This window comes from Equus quagga, chromosome 11 (genome assembly GCF_021613505.1).
Source record: "Equus quagga isolate Etosha38 chromosome 11, UCLA_HA_Equagga_1.0, whole genome shotgun sequence".
NCBI lineage: Eukaryota > Metazoa > Chordata > Mammalia > Perissodactyla > Equidae > Equus > Equus quagga.
In genome coordinates this window covers 84,010,759-84,035,399 of record NC_060277.1, presented here as the reverse complement: position 1 = coordinate 84,035,399, position 24,641 = coordinate 84,010,759, and the positions used below count along the sequence as shown (strand labels likewise).

Sequence of the window (24,641 nt, the reverse complement as noted above, 5' to 3'; positions counted from 1 at the left end):
TGAAGCCTGTCAGAGGAGGGGAAAGTTTTCCCCACTCTCCCTTCCCTACTGAAAGCCAGAACCCAGCACCCTCCTCCAGCCACCTTTCCAAACTGGGTCCTAGGATCTTGGTCTCTGGGAGGTGATAAAGATACAGACAGTGACACCAGAAGCCACCTATAGATTTGTTAAACTTTATTTCCTCTGAGTCTCTGGGGAGGCAGCAGGGATGTAAGGCGAAGTGGCAGTAGCTGCAGGGGCCTGAGCAGAGCTGGTGCTGGGAGGGGCCGGTATGGGCAGGACGAAGAGGAGGAGATTTAAATATCCAGGGCTGAAAGCCAGCTAATGGGTCTCCTTCATCTGTCTTTGGATTTTGTGCAGCATCTCCTGCATCCGCCGCAGCTGGAACAGGCACATGCATCAAAATAGGGCCTTTCAGAGAGTCCTCTAGTTTTGGGGAAGTACCCCCAAGCTCTAATCCCTCAAGCCAGGGCTTTGGTAGCCCTGAAGTGTCATGGAGACCCTGGGTAGAACCATTAATCCACCAATCCAGGACCCAGATATGCACCAGAGCCAGGGATCTTCCTATTCTCAAACCAAGAGATACTGAGGTTTATGATCAAGCAGGGGACCTCCCAGGCTATCAAACCTTACCACCTCGTACTGCTCTCACCTCCTCATCTTTCTCTCGGATCAGCCTCTCTGTTTCTGGATCTGTCCCTGGTGGGACAGCAGGGATGGGGAAGTCGGTACCACTCTCTCGAGTCAGTTTGCTGAGGGGAAGGGGAAAGGGGGGTTGGTAAGGCTAGGGGGACCCCAGCACCTGCTTGGATTGAGCCCAGGGCCTGTAGAAGAACAAAGGAAGGGCTTGGTCTCACCCAGGGCTGCGCTTGGGATCCCCCCCACTGCCTGCTCTGTCCTGGCTTCTGGCCATACTTGCGATTCCGTTCTTTCACCACCAGGCGGGTCATGCTCTGGATGCACTGTGCCCGGTAGTTCTCATAATGTGTCTCCCGTGTCACATCCTTCAGGTCTTGCATGTGAGTACGCACCAGCATTGTCCTCAGCTTCACAAAGTCGCAGTGCCCTGGGTTTTCCACTGCATAGCAAGGCTAGGAGTCAGCCAGGGGCATGGGTAGGGGAGAGCCGCTGAGGGCAAGGAGATCCCCCAGTCACAAGCTCGGGGCTTTACCTTCAACAATGCCCCAGGGGTAGAGCCGGCCCCGAACTCGCCGCCCTCTGGCCTCTACCACAGTGTTGCTGCCAATTACAGCAAATGGGATGCTTTCCTGGAAGAAGTAAGGGCGCCTGTCAACACCCTCCTTCTCACCTGTTCCTTTCACCTATATTTTCATCTTCTCTGCCTCATTTTAGGAAAGAAGGTCCTAGCCCACCCTTATATAGAATTCTACTTCCCTCTTCTGCCCAGAAAAGACAACATGGGAAAGGGAAGCCCTGGGGTGGCCCCACCTTTAGGGCTTGGTCCTGTAATTTGAAGTCCTCATCCTCATCAGAGTCACAGTCTGGAAACTGGTAGACCTTGATTCCAAAGCGCTCAATCTCCTCCCGGATCTGGCAAACACATGAGGGGCCCACAGTTCTGGGGACCCCATCCTTTCCAGAAGCCCACCTGCTCCCCTCCCCCCACCAGCTTCCCTCACTTTGCGTTTCTTGCGCTCCACTTCAGGAGGTGTCAGTGTGTCCGCCTTAGCCAAGATAGGCACAATGTTGACCCGCTGATGCAGGGCCTTCATGAATTCAACATCCAGTGGCCGGAGCCTGGGGAACAGGAATCTGTGACCACCGGCTAGTGGCAGCCCTGCCCCTGGTGCTCTCGGCCTGTTCCCTTGGCAGCACCCGGTGGTGTCAGGAGCCTCAGGCTCGGACCATACCCGTGGCCGAAGGGCGAGATGAAGTAGAGGCAGCAGTGCACCCTGTTGTCTTGGATGTTCTTGCGGTTTAGGCCACTCTCGTCTCGGAAATACTGCTCAAACTGCTGGTCGATGTATTCTGCCACAGGCTTCCAGCTAGGGCAGGGACAAACAAGCAGAGAAACTGTGGGAGGCGGGACTGCCTAGTGAGCTCTGTGACGGCAGAGTAGCTCTCGCCCTAAGCAGTGTTCTCAAGACTTATTCCCTTGGCTTGCTTTACTCCATCTTCAGGAAGGTATCAGGGGTGCATCTCACACATCCTGATAGAAAATCACACTAAATACGCAGGCAGAGTTCAATAAATACTAGTTTTCTGAGAGGAAAAGAGCCCAGATGACCAAACAAAGCAAAAAGAATAGCAAGTTGCCTGCAGGTGAACCAACTGGAAGCCAGGGCAGCCCTAAGTCAGGTTCACAGTCCAGCCTCGGAGTCTTTGTTGGTGTGGTTCTACTTCTCCAAACCCACCCCATCCTTCAGGGCCATATCCAAGAACCATCTCTTCCATGAAGTCTCCTTTGACTATACCAATGCACACTGTTCTCCTCTTCTCTTCGCCACATAGATAGATAGATAGATAGATAGATGTTGATAGATAGATAGATATGAAAATTGAGGTTCATGCTTTCCCCTTCTCTTTACCACAGTCAGATTATATACATATAATATATATATATTCAAGAACTTCAATTTTAAAGTCCTTTGCTCTTCTGTTATCTAGTTCAATCCTCACTGATAGGTGGACATTAGGAGCACCATCACTCTCATTTTAGAAATGAAGAAACTAAATTCAGAGCAGCTAAGAAACTCAATCTGGATCACTTTGGCTAGCAAATTCTCTACCAACCCAAGTCCCCGCCTTCTGACTCCTGGCTTAGTGTGTTTCCCTCTACACTGCCCGACCCATTTACTGACTTGTTACCTGACTGACACACAAGTTAGAGAACTACTGCACCCCACTCCCTCACCCCTGCTGCCACTAGACTGTAAGCCTCTCAGTGACAGGGATCATTCCTACTTGTTCTGTATCCTTTGAAATGTCCAGCACAGGCTGGACACCCAGCATGTGTTCAATAAATTCCTGCTGGCTGACTAAATGAGTATATGTGGAGGTGTGCTGTAAACTGTGAGGTGCCAGGCAAATGAAATTATTATTATTATGGAAGTGAAGAGGAGGTAAGTAGCTTGATTGAAGGAGGGGGTCACGCTTCCAACAGTAGGAACCAGGTGCTGGTTGGGGCTAGAGTGTCCAGGCACGTCCAGTTTGCTGAGATGTATTCCTACAGCAGGAAGGATGATGATGACATGGAGCCACTTCAATCCGTCACGAATATTTATGGAGACCATGTACCATGTACTAGCACAGCGCTGTGGCAAGAATATAAGAAACAGCCCTCCCCTCAAGGCTTAGACTATGAAGTTGAAGATGAACCAGTGTGCTGAGCTGAAAGTCACATGTTGTAATAAAGTGTGTGATGGGATTCTGAGCATAGAAAGGTCTATGAAGGTCTGATTAGTCTGTGAAGCAATTATCCAGGGTCAGCTTCAAGGTCATGAGACCTGTCCAGTCACACGGGGCCCCACATTCAGAAGGGCTCATGCTTGGTTTGATTCTCTGCTATGGCTGTCTTGAAATTCTTAATAATTTTGAACGAGGAGCCCTAGATTTCTATTTTGCACTGGCCTTGCAATTATCATCTTAAAAGTAATGAGTGTCATGTAAACAGCCCTTTACAGTTTTCAATGCATATTCACATGGCTCATTCTTGGTGATTTCCAGATCTACTGGGTGAGGTGGCAAGGGCTGGTTTTTTTCAATGGAAGAAATAGGAATGTAGTCATTTGCTCCAGATCACACAGTTATTAAACGCTGAATCAAGATTTGAGCTCTCAGGCTCGGGGTCCTAGCACCAACCTGGCTAACTTCTTTGTCAAAGGCACCACCTTTTCTCCTGTCTCTATCATCCATTCTCCTCTCATTACTCACTTAGGTCTGACCATTATCAAAGCATCCCTCCAGTTCCTAAAAAACAAGAAGCCAGGGATGATGGGGGGTGTGACAAAGCCACCTTTTTCTCTTTTGGCAGGTAGCCTAGAGGGTGCCTGGAGTTTAAACAAAGTCCCACCCATTTTTTCCTTTTGCCTCTTCTTTCCCCCCTTCACCTCTCCCTCTATGCCCTCTTACCTTTTTAATAAAACTTGTTGTAGCACCTAAAGTGTTGCTGGTGAGAGGAAAGGAAGGAGGGAGGGTGATATTTACTGAGCACCTACTGCATGTCAGGCCCTGTGCTCCATGTTTTTACATGTGTTTGCCCTTTTTTTTTTTTTTTTTGAGGAAGATTAGCCCTGAGTTAACATCTGCCACCAATCCTCCTCTTTTTGCTGAGGAAGACTGGCCCTGAGCTAACATCCATGTCCATGTTCCTCTACTTTATATGTGGGACGCCTACCACAGCATGGCTTGCCAAGCAGTGCCATGTCCACACCTGGGATCCGAACCGGCGAACCCCAGGCTGCCGAAGTGGAACGTGTACACTTCACCGCTGTGGCACCAGGCTGGCTCCTTATGTTTGCTCTTTTGAGGCTCTTCTTTCTTACCTTGTGTCCTCACCCCCGTTATAGAATTACAGGTCTGAGTTAAAAGGAACATTAGAGGTCATCTAGTCCAATCCGTCCCTCCACTCTAGAGGAAATGGCTATCCAGTAAAGGGCATGGCATGCTCAAGATCACAAACCTCTTCCTCCTGACAATTTTGGATATGTCTCTGCCTACATGCGCCCCTGTATGTGTCTACGGAATGGGTAGGGGTGTCACCGACTAATTGCCCAGAGGAACTCAAGGGTGGGTTTGGAAGCATTTAATTGTTTAAGAGATGCAATCACCAACTACCCTGAACCAGACCAAGCTCCACAAGAGCAACGCCTAGGACCTTTGCCTCATTTTTAATGCTAAGATCTCCTCTCTGGAAGGAGGTCAGGCCTTATGACCATAACCTGCAGTGTATTTGGAAGCCTGTTTTCCAAGTGAGGCTGCACAGGTAAATACCCACCTCTCCCTTTTGAATATTCATTCCCATCTGAAATACAATGCCCCTGCTTCGCTTTGTTCCGGGACACTAGGACTTTGGAAGTGATTCCCCATGGCTTCCTATTTGCTGCAAATAAGTTCTACTTTGTGTGGCAACTACTTCTGGTCAAGAGTCTGATTTTAACTCTGCCAGGAGGCAAACCCACTTATGGTTCAGTAACAGGGGTTTTGCTTGGTCAGACATACCATTCTGTGTTGTTGACTGCATCCCCAAAACCTGGCGTGTCCACGATGGTGAGCCGCAGTCTCACGCCCTTCTCTTCGATGTCCACTGCATGTTTAGTAATCTCCACAGTTTGCATGATCCGTTCTGGAGAAGGGGGAAACTGAGGCCAGGGCAAGGGCAAGGGCAAGGACCTGCCTAGTCAGGACAAACCACCCACCCCCTGTCAGCTTTGCTGCCCAGACTGCCTCATCACACTGCCCCCCTCCCCACCCCCAGGCTGCCGGGGGGGCCTGTTCTCTGGGAACCAGCAAGGAGCACATTTCCCAACACAGGAAATGCCGGTGGCTGTTGGCTCTGGCCCCAGCCTCTTCTCTGCTCCCAGCTCTTTTCTTAGATTCCTGGAATCCTTTGGGGGTCAGAGACTCACTCAGAGAGCAGGATTCTGGTCCCTGCCCTGCTTCGGCACCCAAATCTTTAGGGAGATGGCTGGTGGGCTGCCAGGCCAGAGGCCTATGGAGAGATGCCGTCAGTCTCTCTAGGAAGTCATGTTCTCCTGCATGCTGGGGAAGGCCCCATCCCCCAGACTCTGGAGTGAGTTTGATTTCCCAAGTCAGGTCTGCCTGCCTGTCTGCATGCTCCTCTCCTTTCCCTACCTTCAGCACTGAGGAGCTTCCGGTCCCGGTACAGATCAGTGAGGAAGAGGCTATTGACAAGAGTGGATTTCCCCAGGCCAGACTCTCCTGATGGGGGAGAGAGGATAGAAGCACCAAATCAGAAGATAAGATCTATAGCCAAGAGGTAACCCCACTAAACCAAGGTGTGGGGGGAGCTGCTTTCTTATCTAATTAGGAAGAGACTAACCAAACCATAGCATTTTAAAGCTAGAAGGAGGAAGCAGAGAGAACAGCTTGTCCAGCCTTCTCATTTGAATGAGGCCCAGAGAGAGTAGGAGATTACCCAAGGGCACACAGAAAAGGGCAAATACTAGAAAACGGTTGATCAAGTGTTCTTTGCACACTTGACCCCCCACATATACATACATACATTTGGCCACCCACGGCTCCTGGCTATTTTGCAAAAAGGCACAGCCACTTGCTGCTTTCTCCTTCCCTATCCCTCCCCCAACGCCCTACACATACCATCCCCACCTGAAACGCCCCCTGCCCAGCCCAGCCCAGCCCCTGCTCTACCTGCCACCATGAGGGTAAAGTCAAAGCCTTTCTTCACGGACTTTCGGTGGACTTGATTGGGGAGGGTCGCAAAGCCCACATACTCCTTGTCATCCTAGTGGACAGGAAGGCAGAGTACATCAGGGCGGGAGGAGGGGCCCCGGGACCCAACACCAGCCTTCTCCTTCCCTCCTAGGTCTTTGTCCCAGCCTTAGAGAAGGAGTGCCAGACTCCTCTGAGGCCCCATCTGGGGCCACCAGCTGGGCTTCTGCCCCTGCTGATGCTGTCAGTTTCCAGTGCGCCTGGGGGCCAACACCACAGAGCTGGGGCCAACACAGGACAGAGAGAGGCCCCAGCTCAACACGCACACGCATGTCTGCCACACATACACACATGTGCACATACACGCACACACACTCGGGCTCTCTCTGCTCCTTCCCTGGGTCTTCCTGCACAAGCCCACTGAAAGACAAAGGCGGGGCTGGAGGCTCTACCTCAGAGGAGTCATAGGGATCAAGCTTGCCCCATGGGCTGCGGGGCCGGGCTGAGGGGCTGAGAGGGGCTGAGGCAGAGAAGTACTGCTGGCTGTCAGAGGGCTGGGGCCACGAGGGGGTTCTGAACTCCAGGTCATCCTGGCAGAGGTCTGGGGCCTGGGGCCTTGGCTCCAGAATCTGAGGCCTGGATGCCCAGGTCTTGGCCTCTGGTTGGTGGCAGCTCTCGCTTCCTGGGAAATCCTTCACGAACTTGTTCAGTTCTGCATCATCCTTGTCCTCCAGGAAGCGCTTGATCTGGGGGTTGGGGTGGTAGGTGGATAGGTGGCAGGAAGGGAAAAATGAAGGAGGAAGACAGGAGAAGGCGAGAGGGAGAGAGAGGAAAGCACTTGTGGTTAGAAGGGAAAGAAACTGGACTAGCAGTAAGCTAGAGGATGTGCTCACTATCCCTCCTTCACCTGCTCACACACTTCCCCAGTCCAAGATGCCAGGAAAGGCCCCAGGGTCCGGGAGTAGCCCTGGGCAGACCCCAAAGCCCTAGTAACTGCTCTTGGGAGCTGAGTAGCTCCAGTCCTGATGTTCCCTCTCAACAGGGTGCTTGTTGAGGCTGCTCTTCCTGGGGGTCTGGCCAAGCCAGGGGCCAGGGACTGCCCCAAAGGCCAGGAAGTCAGACTGAATGAGGAGGAGCAGACAGAGGCATTCCAGCTGACAGGAGAATGTGGCTCAGGATTTAAGGAGAATGCAGAGTCAGAATGAGGCAGGGGCAGGAGGGATAGGGAGGGGAGAAGGGAGCTGCCAGCCCCAGGTAAATCAAGAGCCATGAGGGGGCTCCGTGCCTCCTGTCACTGCAGGTCAGCGAGATCTGCAACTGAGGTGTAGACTCTACTGGAGGTGCTCACTCACCAGGGCTCACTGCTCACAGCTCAGTACAGCTGACCTGACCGCCACCCCCCCCCCCCCCCCCACCTTACTCCAGACACTGAGCCACACTGGAGCCTGAGCCTGGGCCCCAGGAGAGAAGGGTAAACCTGCCAGTGGATGCTGAGTATGGGTGGAGGGGAGCTGGGAAGGACCAGGTGAGGGAGGATAGGACGACACTGGGCCTCCAGAGCTGCTGACAACCCCCAACTGTGAGGGACATATAGGGAGAAGCACCCCTCAGTTGCCCCTTGCCCCCTCTGCCTGGAGCTAGGCTTTAGCTAGCAGTGCAGGAGGGGGTCTGGCCTGAACTGTGAACCACAGGGGTGGTAGGCAGAGAATGGCTGGCTCCTCCGTAGAGACATGTTCCATCCCATCTCCAGCTTGGAAGAGAGGCCACTTCCCCCAACTCTCGCCCTCAGCTCTAGACCCTAAAGCTTCCTCTCTCCTTTGGGGACCAGCCCCCTTTGTGGAGTGCCTGGCGGTGCTGGGCTCAGCTCTGCCTCACAATACCCACGTGCCACCCCCAGACAATGGACAAGGGCCGGCTTCAGAGGCTGACTCACCCTCTGGGGATTGGCCAAGCCAATGGGGGCTACCCCAGACCATTGTGGAGTCCCAACCAGGGTTGGGGGAGATAGGATAGTTATAGTTTTCCTGCAGGCCCCCATTTTACAAAGGGAAGAATTGAGAGAGGTGGACATGCACGTTGTCAGTTCATGCCAGAAGGAAGTGATTGAGACAGGGAGGCTAGAGGGAAAAGTCCCCTAAGAGCTACTTCCAGGCTGTCGCCTTTCAAGTCCCCACACCTGCTTATAGTCATAGTCTCCAGGACTCACCTGGACAGAGGAGAGGAAAAGAGGACCTTTAGCCTGGAACTGGAACTAGCATTTGGGGGCTTAGTGGCCAGAAGAGGCCGTCCTGAGGCAAGTCTGACCTAATAGGCTTTTCTCATCCATAATATCTGTGGGGTCCAGTGTGGTTACCATACATCCTAGTTTATGTTTGTTGTCCTAGCATAATGATTAATTGTGGCCCTATTCACTTGGAAAAGTGTCCCAGCTTGGATGGTTCATTATATGGCAAGAGAGAAGGGATGGGGCTCGGGGGCAGTAGGTCTTGTTTTCTGGCAGCTAAAGAGTCTGGGGAATTCCAGGAAATCCTGCCCCTCTGCACAACCCTGCAGTGACCCAGCAGTCGGTCTGGGGGTCAGGCTAAGGGTGGGAGACAGAGGGCTGTGTTCCACCTGGTTTCCCCAGGGGCATTGATCAGAGAGGCAGCAGGGAAGGCAGTGATGGAGACCCCTAGCCCCCACAACCTTCCAGCAGAGCCACCAGGAACGTAGCACCATTCTCCCTGCTAGCCCTGGCTGCTTATCAGCACAGAGTGGCCCACAGGGGCTTTAGACAAGGAGTCAGGACACCAGGGTCCTCACCTCCTGTCTGTTCTTCCCTGCTCCCAGCTCTGCCAGAGACCAAATCATTTTCTGGCTTTGAGCCCCAATTCTAGCCAAGGCAGGGGAAGACAGGTCAGGTCCACCCATCTCCCAGAGCAGCACCTTACCCCAGCTTCAGTCCTGTCCTCAGGGACAGCACTGCCTTGCCATCCCAGTGAATGGTCCATGTCCCACACTTCAGAATCCCTGTCGGCAAGCTCTAGGTCTAATTTTATCTCCCAGGCAAAGTTCCTCACACACAGAAACAGCCTGGTCTTGATGTTCTTGTTGTAATCTGGCTTCCTGGCTTGCTCCTTTCCCTTTCTCTCTGACCTCCTTGTCTCTGTCAGGGGCCAAAAAAGCCTGTGGAATGTCCTTCCCCACCCCCTCCTCCTCCCCTTCCCTTGGCTCCCACTCTCCAAGGACAGCTCAGCTGCAGCGGGATCACTGGGTTCCTCCGCAGTCCCCTCCTCCTCTGATTGGCTGCCCCATGACGCCTGCCCGCTGCCTACCCTGGTGGGCACAGCCTCCCAAGTCTGTCTGCAGCACAGGCTCTTGATCTACTTGGCCTCCCCTGGTAACCCCCAAGGACACGGAGGCCTGTCAGAGAGTTGTGAGCTGTCCCCAAGGTGACCTGGCCCATCAGTACATGGGCACAGCCACTCAGGAGACTCCATCCCCAAAGGATTCCTCTCTCTCTCTCTAACCTTAACTTTAAGCAGTGATGAAGTAGGGTGCGATGTCCCATAATCCCCTGGGTATAGGTTATCATGGGAACAGCCCCACTTCTCTTCCCAAGTGTCCCTTTGTGTTCTCCCAGCAGAGAACCCCACTGTCTTCAGAAATCTGCCCCTAGATTCCCCTGCAGAGAGCCCCAGCCACAGAGGGACTCCTCCCACCCTAGAATACCTGACCTGACTCATGGGGACCCATATCACTTCATCACCCCATCGCTTCAACAGAGTCCATGGAGGAGCTGCTAGCCCTTGTTCTCTGAGGGGCTTGAGTTCAGGCCAACAGGAGGCCAGAATCTCTGAGGCTTCAGAGTTGCTGCTTAGGTGGGAACAAATTGAGGGGCCTGGCTGGGAGTGTGCAGATGGAGCACTTGACTAGGAGTCAGGAGTCCAGTGTTTCTGGTTTGACCAGAAACACCCTTTGTGATTTGGAATAGTGTCTTAATTTCAGGGTCTTAATGTACAATTGTGGATGGCCCTTCCTTGCCTCCCAGGATGGTTGGGGAGAGACAGCACTCCCAGATGAGAGACACCTCAAGCTGCTTTGAACCTGAGGAGAAAAGGTGCATCTCAAGTCAGAGGATGGTTATTAATGTTGGCCTGTTATTCTTGTCACATGCAAACTAAAAGCCCCTGGAGCTCCGGGGGTGGGGAGCGCTCCCTACGGACCTCCAAAGCAGCTGGGACACTGGTCTCCTCTCACAAAGAGACCCTCACAGGGGAGTCTGACTCGACACGAACCAGTCAGCCTAAGGACTGGGAGGCTGGAGGGCAGAGGCTTGAGGCTGAGGACTCTGGTGGTGGTGGGGTGTCTTTAATTAGAGAGGAACAGAGTGGCCTCGGCCAAGCTGAAAGTACCGAGAACTTAGCTGACCTGAACTTAGTGTGTGGCAGAAAAAGCCCCTCTTGGCCCCTGCTGGGCTTGGCACTGGGGACAGTCAGTGCTCCCCCAGGCTTCCATCCCTGGAACAATCAATCTGTCCATCCTCCTGTAGAAAAAAGGAGGGTGCCAGGGACAACGAAAGGCAACATTTGGCCTCTCCCAGGAACCCCCCTTTGGGGAAGGTCACAGGGGTCACCAAAACTTCCTGGCCAAGACTTGGGCCTCAGCCTAGACACAGCTTGAGAGACATGAGCCCAAAAGGTTGGCCTTTCCAGACCTAGAAGCTTCCGATTCCATGGGGCCCAGGGAGTTCCCTTCTGGAGGCTGCCCACAGCCAACATCCTGCCCCCACAGGCTGGTCATGGATCTCCTCCTGCTGTAAACAGACTGTGCCTCCCAATGCAGAGTGCAAAGGCTGGGGGGCTTCCAGACTGAGAGGAGAGGCCGGCATGGGGCCTGGTGGCCCTGACCCCCAGCACAATGTGTTTGTGGCAGGCTCTGGCAAAGACAGCAGGAGACAAGCTGGCACCCTCACAGCCAAACATCAAAACTTCCTACCTGGGGGTCTCCAGGGAGGCTGGCTGGGGTTACTGCTTCTCTTCCCTACAGGCAGGTGGCAGGAATGAGTTCCCCCACCCCCACCACTGCAGAGGGACCTGGTTTGGGGAGGACGGTAGTGTAGGATGCTGCAGGAGGAAGCTTCCCCATGGTTCCTGTCTCAGAGGCAGAGGGATGGAGCTGACCCACCGGGTAGGATGGTGGTCTTCCCTCTCTCAGGGGTCCCTGGGCAGAGGGCGCTGTGGGAAGGGCCTAGGAGCTGCCCCTGGCTAGGCTGTGGGAAGGAGGGCCCAAGCGTCTCACCATCCCTCTTGGGGAGGCAGGCAGTGTTTGTGGGCCTTCTCTGTGTGTTTTCTAAAGGAAGTTGGTGCTAACCCCTGAACCCAGGGTAGGTGGGTGAGGAGGGATCACCCAGGTAACAGCTGACCCAGGCAAGGCCGGGGACCCTCACCTCCGCTCTTCGCTGACGCGCCCACCCCAGCCCAACATGAGCGTCTCGGCCGGAGGCCCCCAGCCTCCAGAACGAACCCACCCCTCTGTCCAAAAACGCGGGCAGCACCCGGGGGGTCGGGGCACGCTTGGTCGCTGCTTGGATCAGAGGGAGAAACTTGGGAGCGGCGACGCAGCGCTGCCTGCCAGCAGTGCCCGCCTGTGCCCGCGGCCGGCGACAGCGCCTCCCGCCCCGCACAGCCGGAGCTGCGGCACCGCGCGGGTCCCTGCGGAGCCGCCCGAGAGCGGCGGGCCTTGCTCGCCCAGCCGTGCCCCGCGCCCGCCCTCCTTACCATGGCTGCAGCCCGGGCCGGGCCGGCTCCGCCTGGACAGCGCCCGAGCGACCTGCGGCCAGAGCTCTGCGCCGACCTCGCCGCACCACCAGCCTCCGCCCGCCGCCCTGAGCGCAAACCGGCCGGGGGCGGGGCCAGGGGCGGGGCAGGGGCGGGGCGAATCGGCCCGGGGGCGGGGCCTGCACCTTGGCGGCGAGAGGTGAGTGCGCTTGTTGGGCCCGGGGCGGCCGACCTAGGCGCCTGCCTTGCAGCCCGCGACCCTAGAGGCGCAGAGCGCAGAGAGGCGCTCAGGACAGGCTGCACTGATCACCTGGCTCTTCCTTACTCAGCCGCTAAAGAGTGGCCTCGCCAGGCAGCGCATCACCGTGGGGGCTTGAGCTAGTCCACAAAGAAAAAGGAAGGGCCCACCTGGCATCCCCAGGAGGAGATGCCTTTGGAAGGAGAGGCAGGGTTTGTCCCAGGAGTTGGAGAGAAACCATTAGTTACCCCCCAAGATTCTGCAAGGCTTGTGAGAAGTGAAGCTGTCTTAAGTCCACGTTACTGATTGTCCATACCCCCTCCACACCTCGCAAGGTGGAACGTCAGACGTTCTCCACCTCCACCCAAGCTGTGAAGAAGAGACAGGACGTTCCCTTCGTGCAGGACCCTAGATTAAGGATTAGAGAGGATTTGCTGCATACATTATCCAGGGTTCATGTGCTGGAATGGTGGAAGGGAGAGGCTGAGTCGCCTTTCCCACCCCCCACCCCCACCCCAGTGGAGCCTTGCCTGGGACTGAGGAAAGTGGGGATGCCTCAGGAGAGGCCAGCACAGGCGTGCCCCAGGACATGCTGGGCAAGCGGGTGAGATGCTGTGGGGACAAATGCCCCAGGAGCTTTACAAGCATTAGAGGCTCAGAAGGGTCAGCAGTGGCCGGGGCGGGGGGCGGGGGGAGATGCTTAGGTGGCAGGGAGTTGGTGGGGATTTCCTGAGCTAACACTCAGGTCTGAGCTGGTCAGGCTTCTGTGGAAGTGTCCAGAAGCATGCCTCTCCCTGACTTCCAAGATCCCTCCCCTAAAGGCAGGCTGATTGGCCTGAACACACTTCAGACAAAACTGAGGCCCACAGGCATGGTCCTCTCTATTTATAGAAGCACCAGAGGCCTGCCTACCTATTTTGGGCTGATCTGTGACCCAGGTGGTCATAGTTGGGATCAGTTAGAACTCAGCAGAGGGAGGGAGAGGGCCCTGGGTAGGGCAGGTGAGAACAGACTCCAAAAACATGAGGCTGCTATTGGAGATGTTATTGGATATTTGGCTCTGGTGACCTGGAAGATGAAAGCGGTGTGTGTCATTGTTTAAAGAAATGAGGGGGGCCGACCAGGTGGCATAAGTTTGCACACTCCACTTTGGTGGCCCGGGGTTGGTCAGTTGGGTCCCGGGTGCAGACCTACACACTACTCATCAAGCCATGCTGTGGTGTCATCCCATATGTAAAACAGAGGAAGATTGGCACAGATGTTAGCTCAAGGCCAATCTTCCTTACCTAAAAAAAAAAAAGAAAAGAAAAGAAAAAAGAAATAAAGAAATGAGGGGCATTCATGATCCAGTAAGTTGAGGAGAAACCTTTCTAGCTGGATTAGCTTGGACAACTCATGTCACTTCTCTGGGCCTCCACTTCCACGCCTAAAAATGAGGAGATTAAACTAGGATAAGGGCCAGCAGCTTGGCTCCAATGAGAGGGAAACTCTGAATGTATAGAGAGGTTCCTGGGATAGATAGGAGATCTGAAGCTGTACTCAGGAAAACAAAGACATAAAGAGTTTCTTTAGAGAGAAAGCAGTGGCTGTTGGAAGTCTGCAGAAGCAGCAGCAACTGCTGCCATTAGACCCAGACCCAAATGTCAAACGCAGGCTCCACAAAGCCCCACTGTTGGGAACTTGCTGCAGGTCACTGGCACTCATGAGCACACTCATAATACCTCTTGGTGCTTCCATAGGCAGTCTGTGTGTGGGCTGGGGGCACTGGGCCCAGGGAGGAAGCCTACATCAAGGAAGACAGACCCCATCCCAAAGCCTTGTATTCCCCAATTGTAATGGCCCTCCTCCCCTTAGTCCCGGCTGTAGTCCAAGTGTGGACACCGACACATCTCAGAAGGCAGCTCAGCTAGCTCAACCTCAGCTGTGGGTGGAATCCAAGCTCTGCCCTGGCACCTGCTGCCCAGGCCCCAGAGGGTCCTGTGTGTCCTGAGGCACGTTGGTGACAGCTTGCTTTGAGGGAAGTGAGGCCCCAAGAGAGGCCTGGGACCATGGAACTCATCTCTAAGCCAAAAATCTTGGGGCTTTGATGGTCACAGTCCCCTTGTAATCACTGCACCACAAGGCCAACATGAGGCATGCTGGGTGAAAGCTGGAGACAGACTTTGAGCTCGTCCGCCTGCACAAACCCCGTGTGCTAAGCCTGCAGGGTTCAGGTGTTTCTGAGAGAACTTGGCCTGGGCACAAGTGCCCAGTCCAACTTTGGTGATTATCTCATTGCCTCAAAGTCCCTTGCCCTTCCTGGGCCTTGGTTTCCCCCCCGAAAGAGAAAACTGAACTCCGCCCAACTCCAGCTCTCACGTTCTGTGTTGGCACAGGTCAAGTCTGACACCTGGTGAGAAGCAGGGCCAAGATACAGCAGCCCTTGTGTGAGTCACTGACCACGGAGCGCTCTTCCCCATCTCCAGCCAGCAGGTGGCCTGGCCAACCTTGCCTCAATCCCCCTCGGCTCTTGGAACTCTGGCTCTCCCTTGAAATTCAACATTCCACCAGGCGTTGATATCCTTGACTAGAGAACAATTTCCCAGGGACTGCTGGAGTGGGTATTTGAGCCAAGTGTCTGGGGAGTGGACGTTTAATTTGGCACAAAGGGTGACTCTCTGGGAAACTCAGATCAGCAACCACAGCTCCACCCTGCTGTCCTGGGCACCCTCTGCTTGGGTCAGGCCAACATGTGTGTGTGGAAAAACTCCTGGCCCCCTCCACTGAATCTTTCCTGCCCACCCATGGGTGAAGGATGTATGGCACAGAGATAAACAAGGATGCTGCACTTGGGCCAAGCCAGGGCCCAGGTTAAAAGCCAAGAATAAAGAGTGATTACCATAGGAAATCAGGACTTCAGGTCTGCCTGACTAGCAAAGGCCACTTTTACCTCTCAGTAGCAGAGTTTCCCTTAAGTGATGCAAGAACTAATTGCTCCTCCCTTCCCACCCCCCACCCCCAGGTGATGAGTCACTGATGATATAGTCAGAGAGCCTTGCTGGGGCCAAAGGGCTATCATTGGGTTGTGTCTTTCAAGGAAACCTTAGCCAGTCCATTCAGCAAGATCTGTGCAGAGAGAAGAAACCAAAATACCCTAAGCCTTACTCCTCCCTGTATTGTTCCCCTGAGTACCGTGATCCTGGGGCAGGCATGAGACGTGGGTGAAGGCCAGGGAGCATTGTGTTTCCTGGCACCTGCTGAACGGCTGCAGTGAGGGGCAGTTCCGGAGCCAATAGGGTGCTAGAAGCCAGCCAGAGCATCCCTCCAACAACCTCTCTGCAGCAGGACAGGGCACAGGAGTTCAGGGATGGAAGGGACTTACGTACCTCCAGGTGCTACTACCCACTAGAGTCTAATGCCCTTCTAGAGCCACCCCCGACCTCCTAGACACTGCTTGAATACCTCCTGTGGCCAAAAACTCACTAATTCTAACAAGTGCCCTTCAATCTTTGGGCAGTAAGTTACCAAGGTCTTCAATATACCAAGCCAACATTTGTCTCCCCCGACCCTCCAGTGCTAGAAGCTTTGCTGATTCATTTCCCTGGACTTTGTTTTGTCCTTTGATATCCACATCCTTTCAAGTGACCCATCTGTATATGTTTCTCTCCCAAATTAACCACAAGCCCCTCAAGGACAGGGAGTATGTCTTCTATTTTAACCTCTACTCACTTCAATTCATTGAACATGTGATGTGATGTCTGCCTGGGTGACCAGGCCTCTGCCCCCAGGAGGTATCTGATCAATATGGATTGACTGAAAGGATTCATTGATTAGTTTTCCACTCTGATTTTGGAGCACAGACAAGCCTTGAGGCTCTGGGCTTCGTTGACCCATAACTTGCCCTTCATTCTGGTTGTTCACCAGCTCATACCCACCTCCCAGCTTCACAGTTCATATGCAAAGACACAAATGTTATCCCCTCTAAAACCCTTCCATTTGCAATTCTTGCTATCTAAAGGTTCTATTGAGGGGCTGGCCCCATGGCCAAGTGGTTAAGTTCGCATGCTCTGCTTCATCAGCCCAGGGTTTCGCTGGTTCAGATCCTGGGAGCAGACCTAGCACCACTCATCAGGCCATGCTGAGGCGGCATCCCACATAGCACCACCAGAAGGACTAGAATATACAACTATGTTCTCGGGGGCTTTGGGGAGAAGAAGGAGGAGGAGGAGGAAAAGAAAAAAGAAGATTGGCAACAGATGTTAGTTCAGGTGCCGATCTTTAAAATAAATAAATACAGGTGCTGTTGAAATAGAAGTTTTTTTCCAGGAAGATGTGGCTACAGGAGAAGGGTTTATACACCACATATGAATCCCTGGGGCAGGATGCCCCCTAAAGTGCTCCCAGCTTTGAGGAGCCAGCTCTGAGCCTCAGTTGCTTCATCTGTGAAATAGGGGGAAAAGTCTACCTCATAGGCTTGTGGTGAAGATTCATTAAGGTAACACACACAGCATGGTATAATCACTCAAATGAGTGGTAGCTATTATTTCAGCCAATGAGTAAATGATCAACACCAAATCAGCAGCTCTCAACTGTGAGTACTTCAAATGCCCTCCCGCCAAAGGATTAGGCCTGTGCGTGTGTATGGGATGTGGAGGGAAAGGAGAAGAACCTTAGCCTAAAGTGACATTGGCATGACCATGCTGCCACCAACCGTGGAGTCAGCTTCTCCAGCTAGATACCACTCCATCTCTAGAAAACAGGTTTTGGTTTCAGACTTCCTCTGTGAATTCCCAGAAACAGCCACTGTGGAGATTCCTGGAGCTCAACGACTTTACTTGTGGTGGGACTTGGCTGGCCCAGTCCTCCCACCTACAGTGTCAGAGCCTGAGCTTCTCTCAGGAACTGCCTCACATTCTGTGCCCCTCCTCCAGGCCTTCATTCAGCCCCCAAGGTGCAGCTGTCTCTTGCTTCTCCCCTCTTGGCAGCTGGGCCAAGGGCAGCTGAGCAAAAGAGGGTGAGGGGGCATGGTCATTTCTGTCACTCAGGACAGCTTTCCTCTGGCTGAGCAGCTGTTAGGGTAGCTTCTGTGTTAGATTTGCTTCCTCATCGAAGTATGCACCCTGCCCTCTGAAGCCAAACTCCCTACCACCCAGGCCCGCTGTTTCTCCTTTTACTTGAACAACTCGCCATTTCAAACACCACCGAACTACTCTGACAGAAAGATGTAATGTGAGAGATGGTTTCTAGGCGGGGAATCAAGTGGCTCCTGGAAATACACAAGAAAGTCCAAAATGGATGTGGCAGATTCTTCCCCATGTGGGATCATTCTGGGCAGAACAAAAAACTAAGGAATTCTGGCCTCAGTTCTGCCATCAAGCCCAAGAGGAAGGCATAGCACTTTCCTGCCCCTATTTTATAGGCAGAGGGAGTAATCTGCCCAGGTCTCACAGTGAAGGCAGCAGATCACCCCCCTGCCCTGCGCTTCCAGTAGCTCTTGCTGAGGCATACCACACCACAGCCCGTCCTAGGATGACCAATTGTCCCAATTTGCCCAGGACTGAGGGGTTCCCAGGACATAGGACTTTTAATGCTAGAACCAGGAAAGTTCTTGGCAAACTCTGATGAGTTGGTCAATCTAGCCTGTCCCCACAATAGCAAGTCTGGGCCAGGGGTCACCAGCCTTCCATCCTGCTCTGGACTTGGCTGCCCATTGCAGCTGGAAATGAACAAGGTACCATCTGACAGCAAAGAAACTGAGTAGTGAGGGTGAAGCTACTATGAAGAGCCTCCCGAGGTCCCCTGCCCCATTTTCAGCAGCTCTGCTCCATTCTTCAACAATTCCCTTTCCTCTCAACTATGAGCCTCTGTACAAAGCAGGAGAGAATGAGGGGAGTGGGAAAGACGGCTCTAGGGTTCTTTCAGAAAGCCCATATCCTGGGATTCTGTTAGCCTCTCCGTGAAGGCAGAGCCTCCCTGTGTTTCTCCTAGGCTCTGGATTTTTCTTTGTCAAGGAAGTCTACCTGAGCCAAACTTCCCTGTAGCTCAGGAGCCAAAAGGAGGCTGGTCATACCCTCCACCAGGGGCCAAATGACACGTTACCCTAAAGACACTGAAGTCTGCCTTAGGTATCATTGAGACGGCCTCCTCTGGTTCCTGGCCTGTTTTCCAGAGTTGGTTTTTTGCATAATTGATAGATATAGCAGGGAGTAAACCATCTTGTCCCCTGATGGCCTGAGAAGTCACATCCAAGGACAAGTAGGTTAGGTCCCTTGAGGACACAGGATCTTGGGGCCAGGGCAGCCCTGTCCATCAAGAGCTGCTTTATTCCAGGGAATTCCCTAGGGTTGTGTGAGAAGACAACCCCCAGTGACCCCATCGGGCACCCTTAGGACCTTCCCGTTGCACTTCTGCTAGTTCTAATACCCAAAAAACCCACCAGGAATGCTTCTCTCAGTCCAGCGTAATCTCCTCTGGGGAGACTCCAGCCCCTAAAGTACCAATCCAAGGACGAGAAGCATCTGTCCACGCTGCTCCTTAGACAAAAGGGCCTTGACGAGCCACTTGGGAGGAGGCTGACACTTGAGAGAGAGAGAGGGGCTGAATCAGGCTCTGTCCCCAGCTGTGGACCCAGAAGGGCTTGTGAAGCTCAACAACAAACATGATGCCGTCCACGAGCCAGGCGCTGTGGCTGGGCCACCAGAGAGTTCCTGCTGGGAATGGAATCTGGGACAGACTCTATAGTAACCACTCCCAGATCAAAGGAACCAGAAGCCTTGGACACCAGCACCACAGAGTCTCCATCCCGGGACTGCCTGTGAGCAGTGCAGTCTGGGGGACAGGCTGGGGAAGGCCTAGTGCTCTCACGCTTTGCGAGGAGAATACTTGGCCCGCCTGCATGCCACCACACTTCCAGAGAGTCAGAGAAGACCAGCAGGCCCAGCTGCCTGGGAGTCTTTTCTTCCCAGCTTCTGGGGAGCAGCTCTACTGCTGAACAGCCCTGGAGAGCTGCAATTATTGAGACAGGATAAGAGCTATTTTGGGAAGGAGCCATCCTACTGCCAAGGGTTTTGACTTCCTAAACTAAAACAAGATGCACAAAGAAAGGGAGTGAGGGTGGGGGCAAACAGGGAGGAACTTGCCCAGTCAAAAACATCACATACTGGGGCCGGCCCTGTGGCCGAGTTGTTGGGTTCGTGCGCTCTGCTTTGTTGGCCCAGGGTTTCACCAGTTGGAATCCTGGGCGTGGACATGGCACCACTCATCGGGCCATGCTGAGGCGGCGTCCCACTTGCCACAACTAGAAGGACCCACAACTAAAAATACACAACTATGTACTAGGGAACTTTGGGGGAGAAAAAGGAAAAAGAATAAAATCTTCAAAAAAAAAATCACATCCTGAACAAGAGAAAATACTGACCCCCTCCCAAGGGTATAGATTTGCATCAAGGGGTGAGCAAAAGGCTAGCTGGTGAGATACCCCCTGACTTTGGGAAGGAAGGGGTAACCTGACCATCCCCCCACTCCGTGTTAACTCCTTCTCTCCTCAGACCCTCCAAGAGCACTTCTGCAGTTTGGTGCATTTATTTGGACATTTGAGCACAGGCTATTTGACATTGTTGCATAAATGTTTCCTGTCCATGTCTTATCTCCCTTCCCAGATGGTAAGTTTGTGAGGCCAAAGAATGCATGCACTGTGAGGCTTCAGTGCTTTCCCCAAAAGTGCCTAGCAGAGTGCTAGGCATCTGAATAAAGATTGTTTATGGAAGGAAGGGAGAGAGGGAGGAAGGAAGGAAGAAAGAAAAGAATAGGGAGAGAAGGATTTACTGTCTTGCATGGGGATAATCTCTAAAAGTAGCTTCTCCCACCCACAGCTGAGCTGGGGGAACAGGGCTGGATAAGAAGCCATGGCAGAGGGATGGCAGCTACATTTCTGGCACCTCCCCTTCAGCTGTTCCATTATCTGAGCTCAGTCTGTCGTGCCACCTCCCATTTGTTTCCATTTGTAGTCAACTGTCCATCCTGGGGTAGCCCATGGAGGGCACCTATTAGAGGCCATGCTAGGCTTTGGGTAAGGGAGAGATACGGCAAGAGAAAAAATGCAGGCAGGAATTTCTCAGACTATCTTATCAAACATGGGCCAAGAAGAACTAAAGTACTTATGGGAACAATGCACTGTGAAATCAGGACACTCTTTGCCAAATTCAGGACACAGGGCTGCCAAGAGCAGAGTTCACCTTGTGCCTTTCCAAGTTGAGGACTCAAATAGTGTGTAACCCAGAAAAAACGTCCCCTTTCTGGAGTGCCCTAGGCTGGAGAGGGGAGAGCCAAGTGTGGACTGATCGGATCTATGGCTTCCCAAACGGCCCTCTCATAGAGCACTCGGCAGGATTCTTTGTCTGCCAAAAGGTCTCTACTCTTTTTCTCCAGGGCTGCAACTAGCTGATATATCACCTTTGTGTAAATGCCCCTCTGGGGAGATGCAGCCCTACAGGTGCATGGCTTGGCAAACAGAACACAGGCTAGATTTCGGGTCCCCCTTAACCTCTCTGCCAGGTGCCTTTGTTCAGTGAACCACCTGCCCAACCATAGGGAGCAGCTCTGTCTGTCTCCCTCCATAGGTGCTTCCACCAGAGGGTAAGAGAGGGACTTGGATAAGAGGGAGCACAGGAAAATTGAAAGTAACTTCCCAGGGGTGTTCTTACCTCCTCATCTGTCATAACGGAGAAGCAGAAGCCATGCATTCCCAGGGGGCAGCAAATGGATTCAGAGAGTGCCAACGGGAGGGGAAAAAGAGAATTTTACTAAAGATGTCCAGTGGACTTGGGCATAACCTGGCCCAAATTCCTTCCAAGTACAAGTGGCCCAAAGAACAACAGCTAGCATTTACTGGGTGCTCACTGTTCCAGGCACCATGCTAAGTGCTTTACATGTAATAGCTTGGTCAGTCCTCACAAGAACCCTGAGAGGAAGCTGTTTCTCCCATTAACAGATGGGGAAACTAGTGATTGGAGAGGTAAAATAACCTCCCCAAGATCACAGTCAGAAAATAGTGGACACAGGGCTCAAACCCGATAATCAAAGTCCAGAGTCCGTACTCTACTGAACTTCTACTTTATAGAGCTTTGCTCCCACTGAGGGGCAAGACTGCCCTTCTCTGCTCTTTGCTGTCCGTCACTCGGAGGGCTCATACTGGTTGGGACTGGATTGCATTCCCAGGGCTCTCCTCCCTAGGAACTTCTTCATCCAGAGCCCTGGCCTCCCTCATGTTCAAAGGGCTGGAGCATATTTTGGGCTACAATGTTCAAAGCAGGAACTCCTTGCCACTAAGATTCACTGTATGAGGGCTGGTACCCACCTTCCCTCCCACCAGAGAGGTCAAGAATACAAAGGGAGTGTTGGGGAGGGTGTCAAGCAATCACCAGGCCCTGGGGACACTTCTCTTAAGGATTCTAGCGTTGGCTGCAGGACCCACTGGTGGCCTCAAGGTGGAGACCCAGACATCCCTGGAGATCCTGCCTGGGCAGCAGCCAACAAGTACCTCGTAGGTCCTGGGATGGGAGGCTTGAGGAGGGTTCTGAGGAACCAGAGAGACACATGAGGAGACCCCTCAACCCAAATTAGTTTGGGGTCAGCCCTGAAGTAAGACTGTGAAGCAGATAGTGTGTATTGGTGGATTTTTTAAAATCTTTTTATCTTTTATCTTACGCGATAGGTGAGAGCAGCTAAGCTGAAAAGCCATGGTCTTAAATTGTTCTCCATTCCAGAAGTGGCTACTTCCCATTAAAAGGAGACTCTTGAAAATGAAAAAGGTTTCAAGTCCCAGAGGAATGACTCTAATGGTGGACTTATAGGCAAGATGAGAAGTTCCGCTGCTCCTTCAAGTCAAAGCCTCAGTGTGTACCATCCTAACAGACCTCGCTCTGTAGATACACAGAGGCCACCCTCCCCCCGTCCCCTGCCTCCCAAAGCCCACACTGGACCCACAGGAGGGAAAAGCACCGACCTTTGAGCCACCAGATGACACGATTGTACATTTCCTCAGAGACATCTGAAAGTAACAGAGATTGTTGCTTTTTTTCTCTCTGTGGGATGTACACCCCATCCCCCCACTACTTAATATCTCCCTTTCTAGCTCCATATGTCTCCACCCAAAGCTGCCCTCAGCCCTTGATCCTCTCCAAAAAGCTCCTCCAGCCTAGGACTAAATGTCACCTTCCCACTCTCCCTCTCCTTTTTTCCCCACCCTCTTTGTGTCACTGTTAATGCCTTTCCCCTCTTGAAAGTCTAAGTCCCAGCTCTATGCCCCACCTTCTCCACTTTGTTGCCAGAATATTTACTTGAGGATCTTATTCTCTTTACCAGCCCTTACCAGCCCTCACGCCAGCTCAGTTCTCCATCTCCACTATCTGGAAGCAGCTTCTGACCCTGCAAACCGCTCTCTACTACCCTCCATTGAGAGGTTAAGCAGTGTTGCCTGGAAGAGTCAATACCTGACACTGGGCCCAAGCATCATCATCAATGTCATTAGCTTGCAGCTCAGAGAAGCTGGCAGGGAAGGAATGGAGCAATGGGCTCAAGAATGAGACTAGCTTTGGCACTGGCAGGGGGCAGCTCTGAAGCCCAGAATGAAGAGGAGTCTTTCCTGCCCACCCCAACGTCCTACCTCACTAAACGGGGCTGCACCTGGGCAGTCTGCTCCTTCACATACCCAAGAAGAAAGCACTAAACCTTTGATTGGGTTGTTTGGTGGTGTACTTGGGGGCCTGTGGCACTTCCCTCAATGGTGCCCGGCTTGGAGACTCCTTTGGTGATGGTAGTGATGGTTGTGTTGCTGGTGCTGGTGGTGGTGATGGACTTGCTTTCTCTCCCTGGAACGTCGGATCCTCACAGAAAGGGCTTGAGTCCATTTCAAAAAAGGACAATAAAGGGTCTAGGGGAGGAGGGAACTTAGGCTCAAAATCAGGTGTTGTTGGCCGGCTTTGGGGTATTTCACCTTCAGGATTGAGTAAGGCCCACCATGAGGAGTCAGGCCCGTACCTAGGTAAGGACCGAGGGGGTAAGGGCCGAGGGATCAGTTCCAGTTCTGCATGGACAGAGGGCTTTCGGGAGGGTTCTGGATACCTGAGTGCAGGTCCTGGGGACATGGAGACACTTTCTGAAGGTCTTTGGGTGTGCTGCTTATAGATGGGTTCCGGAGGGACAAACGTGGCAGCTTTGTGGGGGCTCTCAGACACTGATTGAGATGTCAGACGGTGAGCTGACTGTGCTGACTGTACCCCTGGGGAGATGGTGACCCTGCGGCCGACCTCGCCATCTGCTCGGATTGAGGACCTCACATTGGACTCCACTTCTGATGCGATTAAGACCTTTGAGGAGGGCTTGGTTTCAGTGTAGACAGAAGACTTGCGGATAGACTCAGGTTCTGGATGCAAAGAAACTCGTTGCCCACCTTCCAAATCTTTAAGGATGGAGAGTCTGAGGGATGAGTCCAAGTTCACACTCCTACGCAAGGCCTTGGGTTCTGTATAAATTGAGCTGTGACGACCCACCTCAGGCTCTTGGCCAGTGATCCTTCTCTGGGCTGTTCGAGAATCTGCATAGGCGCGGCTGCCGCTGCGTTCTGGGCTAGAGAGTCTCGTTGGAGATCTGATCTCAGCAGCAGTCAAACTCTTTCTGCTGGGCTCAGTTTGGACTGCTTCATCCTTTGGGTTAACCAAAGTCCTACGGGGAACTCTGACCCCTTGTGGGTACTGCACCTTGGAGGGTGGGTCTTCTTCTTGTATGTTTTGTAAGTTATCTTTCTGGTCTACAAAACTCAACCGGCGAGAAGATTTGGCATCTGGGATTAATGAGTACCGATTACTGATGTCACGCCCTGACTTACTCTCACCCCCTCTTCGTGTTGATTCTTCCCGGGATGGACTACCATTCCACTGCATTTGGACGGCATGGGAAGCTGATGTCTGAGTTTGCTGGATCTTTCGCTGAAGAGAGGCATGGCGGTATGCTTCTGATTTTGATCGAGTCTCGGCTCCTCGAGGGATAGGTGCTCCAGAGAGGCGGTGCCCTGATTGGAGGGAGGTAGATCGAGGATAGTCTGATGCTGAATGGGGAGTGGTAGAATGCCCAGCTTCTGATTTTCGATGGGGCGAAGGGCTGAGGGAGACTGCAGCACTTCGCTGGCTCGTGGCAAGAATGTACCCATGTCCCCGTTGAGGGGCTGTGTTAGTAACCTCAGCCCCTTTCGGTGACGAAACTGCTACCTTGGACCCAGTTTTATTCGTCTTGATCAT

At 53.0% G+C, this 24,641-nt stretch overlaps 1 protein-coding gene across 2 annotated transcripts; it reads right to left on the bottom strand.

The window, feature by feature from the left end:
* Window positions 1-159: 159 nt before the first annotated feature.
* SEPTIN4 (septin 4) lies at window positions 160-24,641 on the bottom strand. Of its 2 annotated transcripts, XM_046674215.1 has the most exons (14): window positions 23,057-24,641; window positions 22,352-22,396; window positions 21,051-21,058; window positions 6,825-7,118; window positions 6,352-6,445; window positions 5,815-5,901; window positions 5,182-5,305; window positions 1,872-2,006; window positions 1,641-1,758; window positions 1,450-1,551; window positions 1,172-1,268; window positions 916-1,078; window positions 653-752; window positions 160-381 (listed from the first exon to the last, which is right to left on the bottom strand). In XM_046674215.1, the coding sequence occupies exons 1-14, from the start codon at window positions 24,639-24,641 to the stop codon at window positions 322-324; spliced, it is 3,012 nt and encodes a 1,003-aa protein (XP_046530171.1). In that variant the 3' UTR covers window positions 160-321. The 2 variants fall into 2 exon arrangements, with proteins under 2 accessions (XP_046530171.1, XP_046530172.1); XM_046674216.1 differs by lacking the exons at window positions 21,051-21,058; window positions 22,352-22,396; window positions 23,057-24,641 and adding an exon at window positions 12,132-12,233.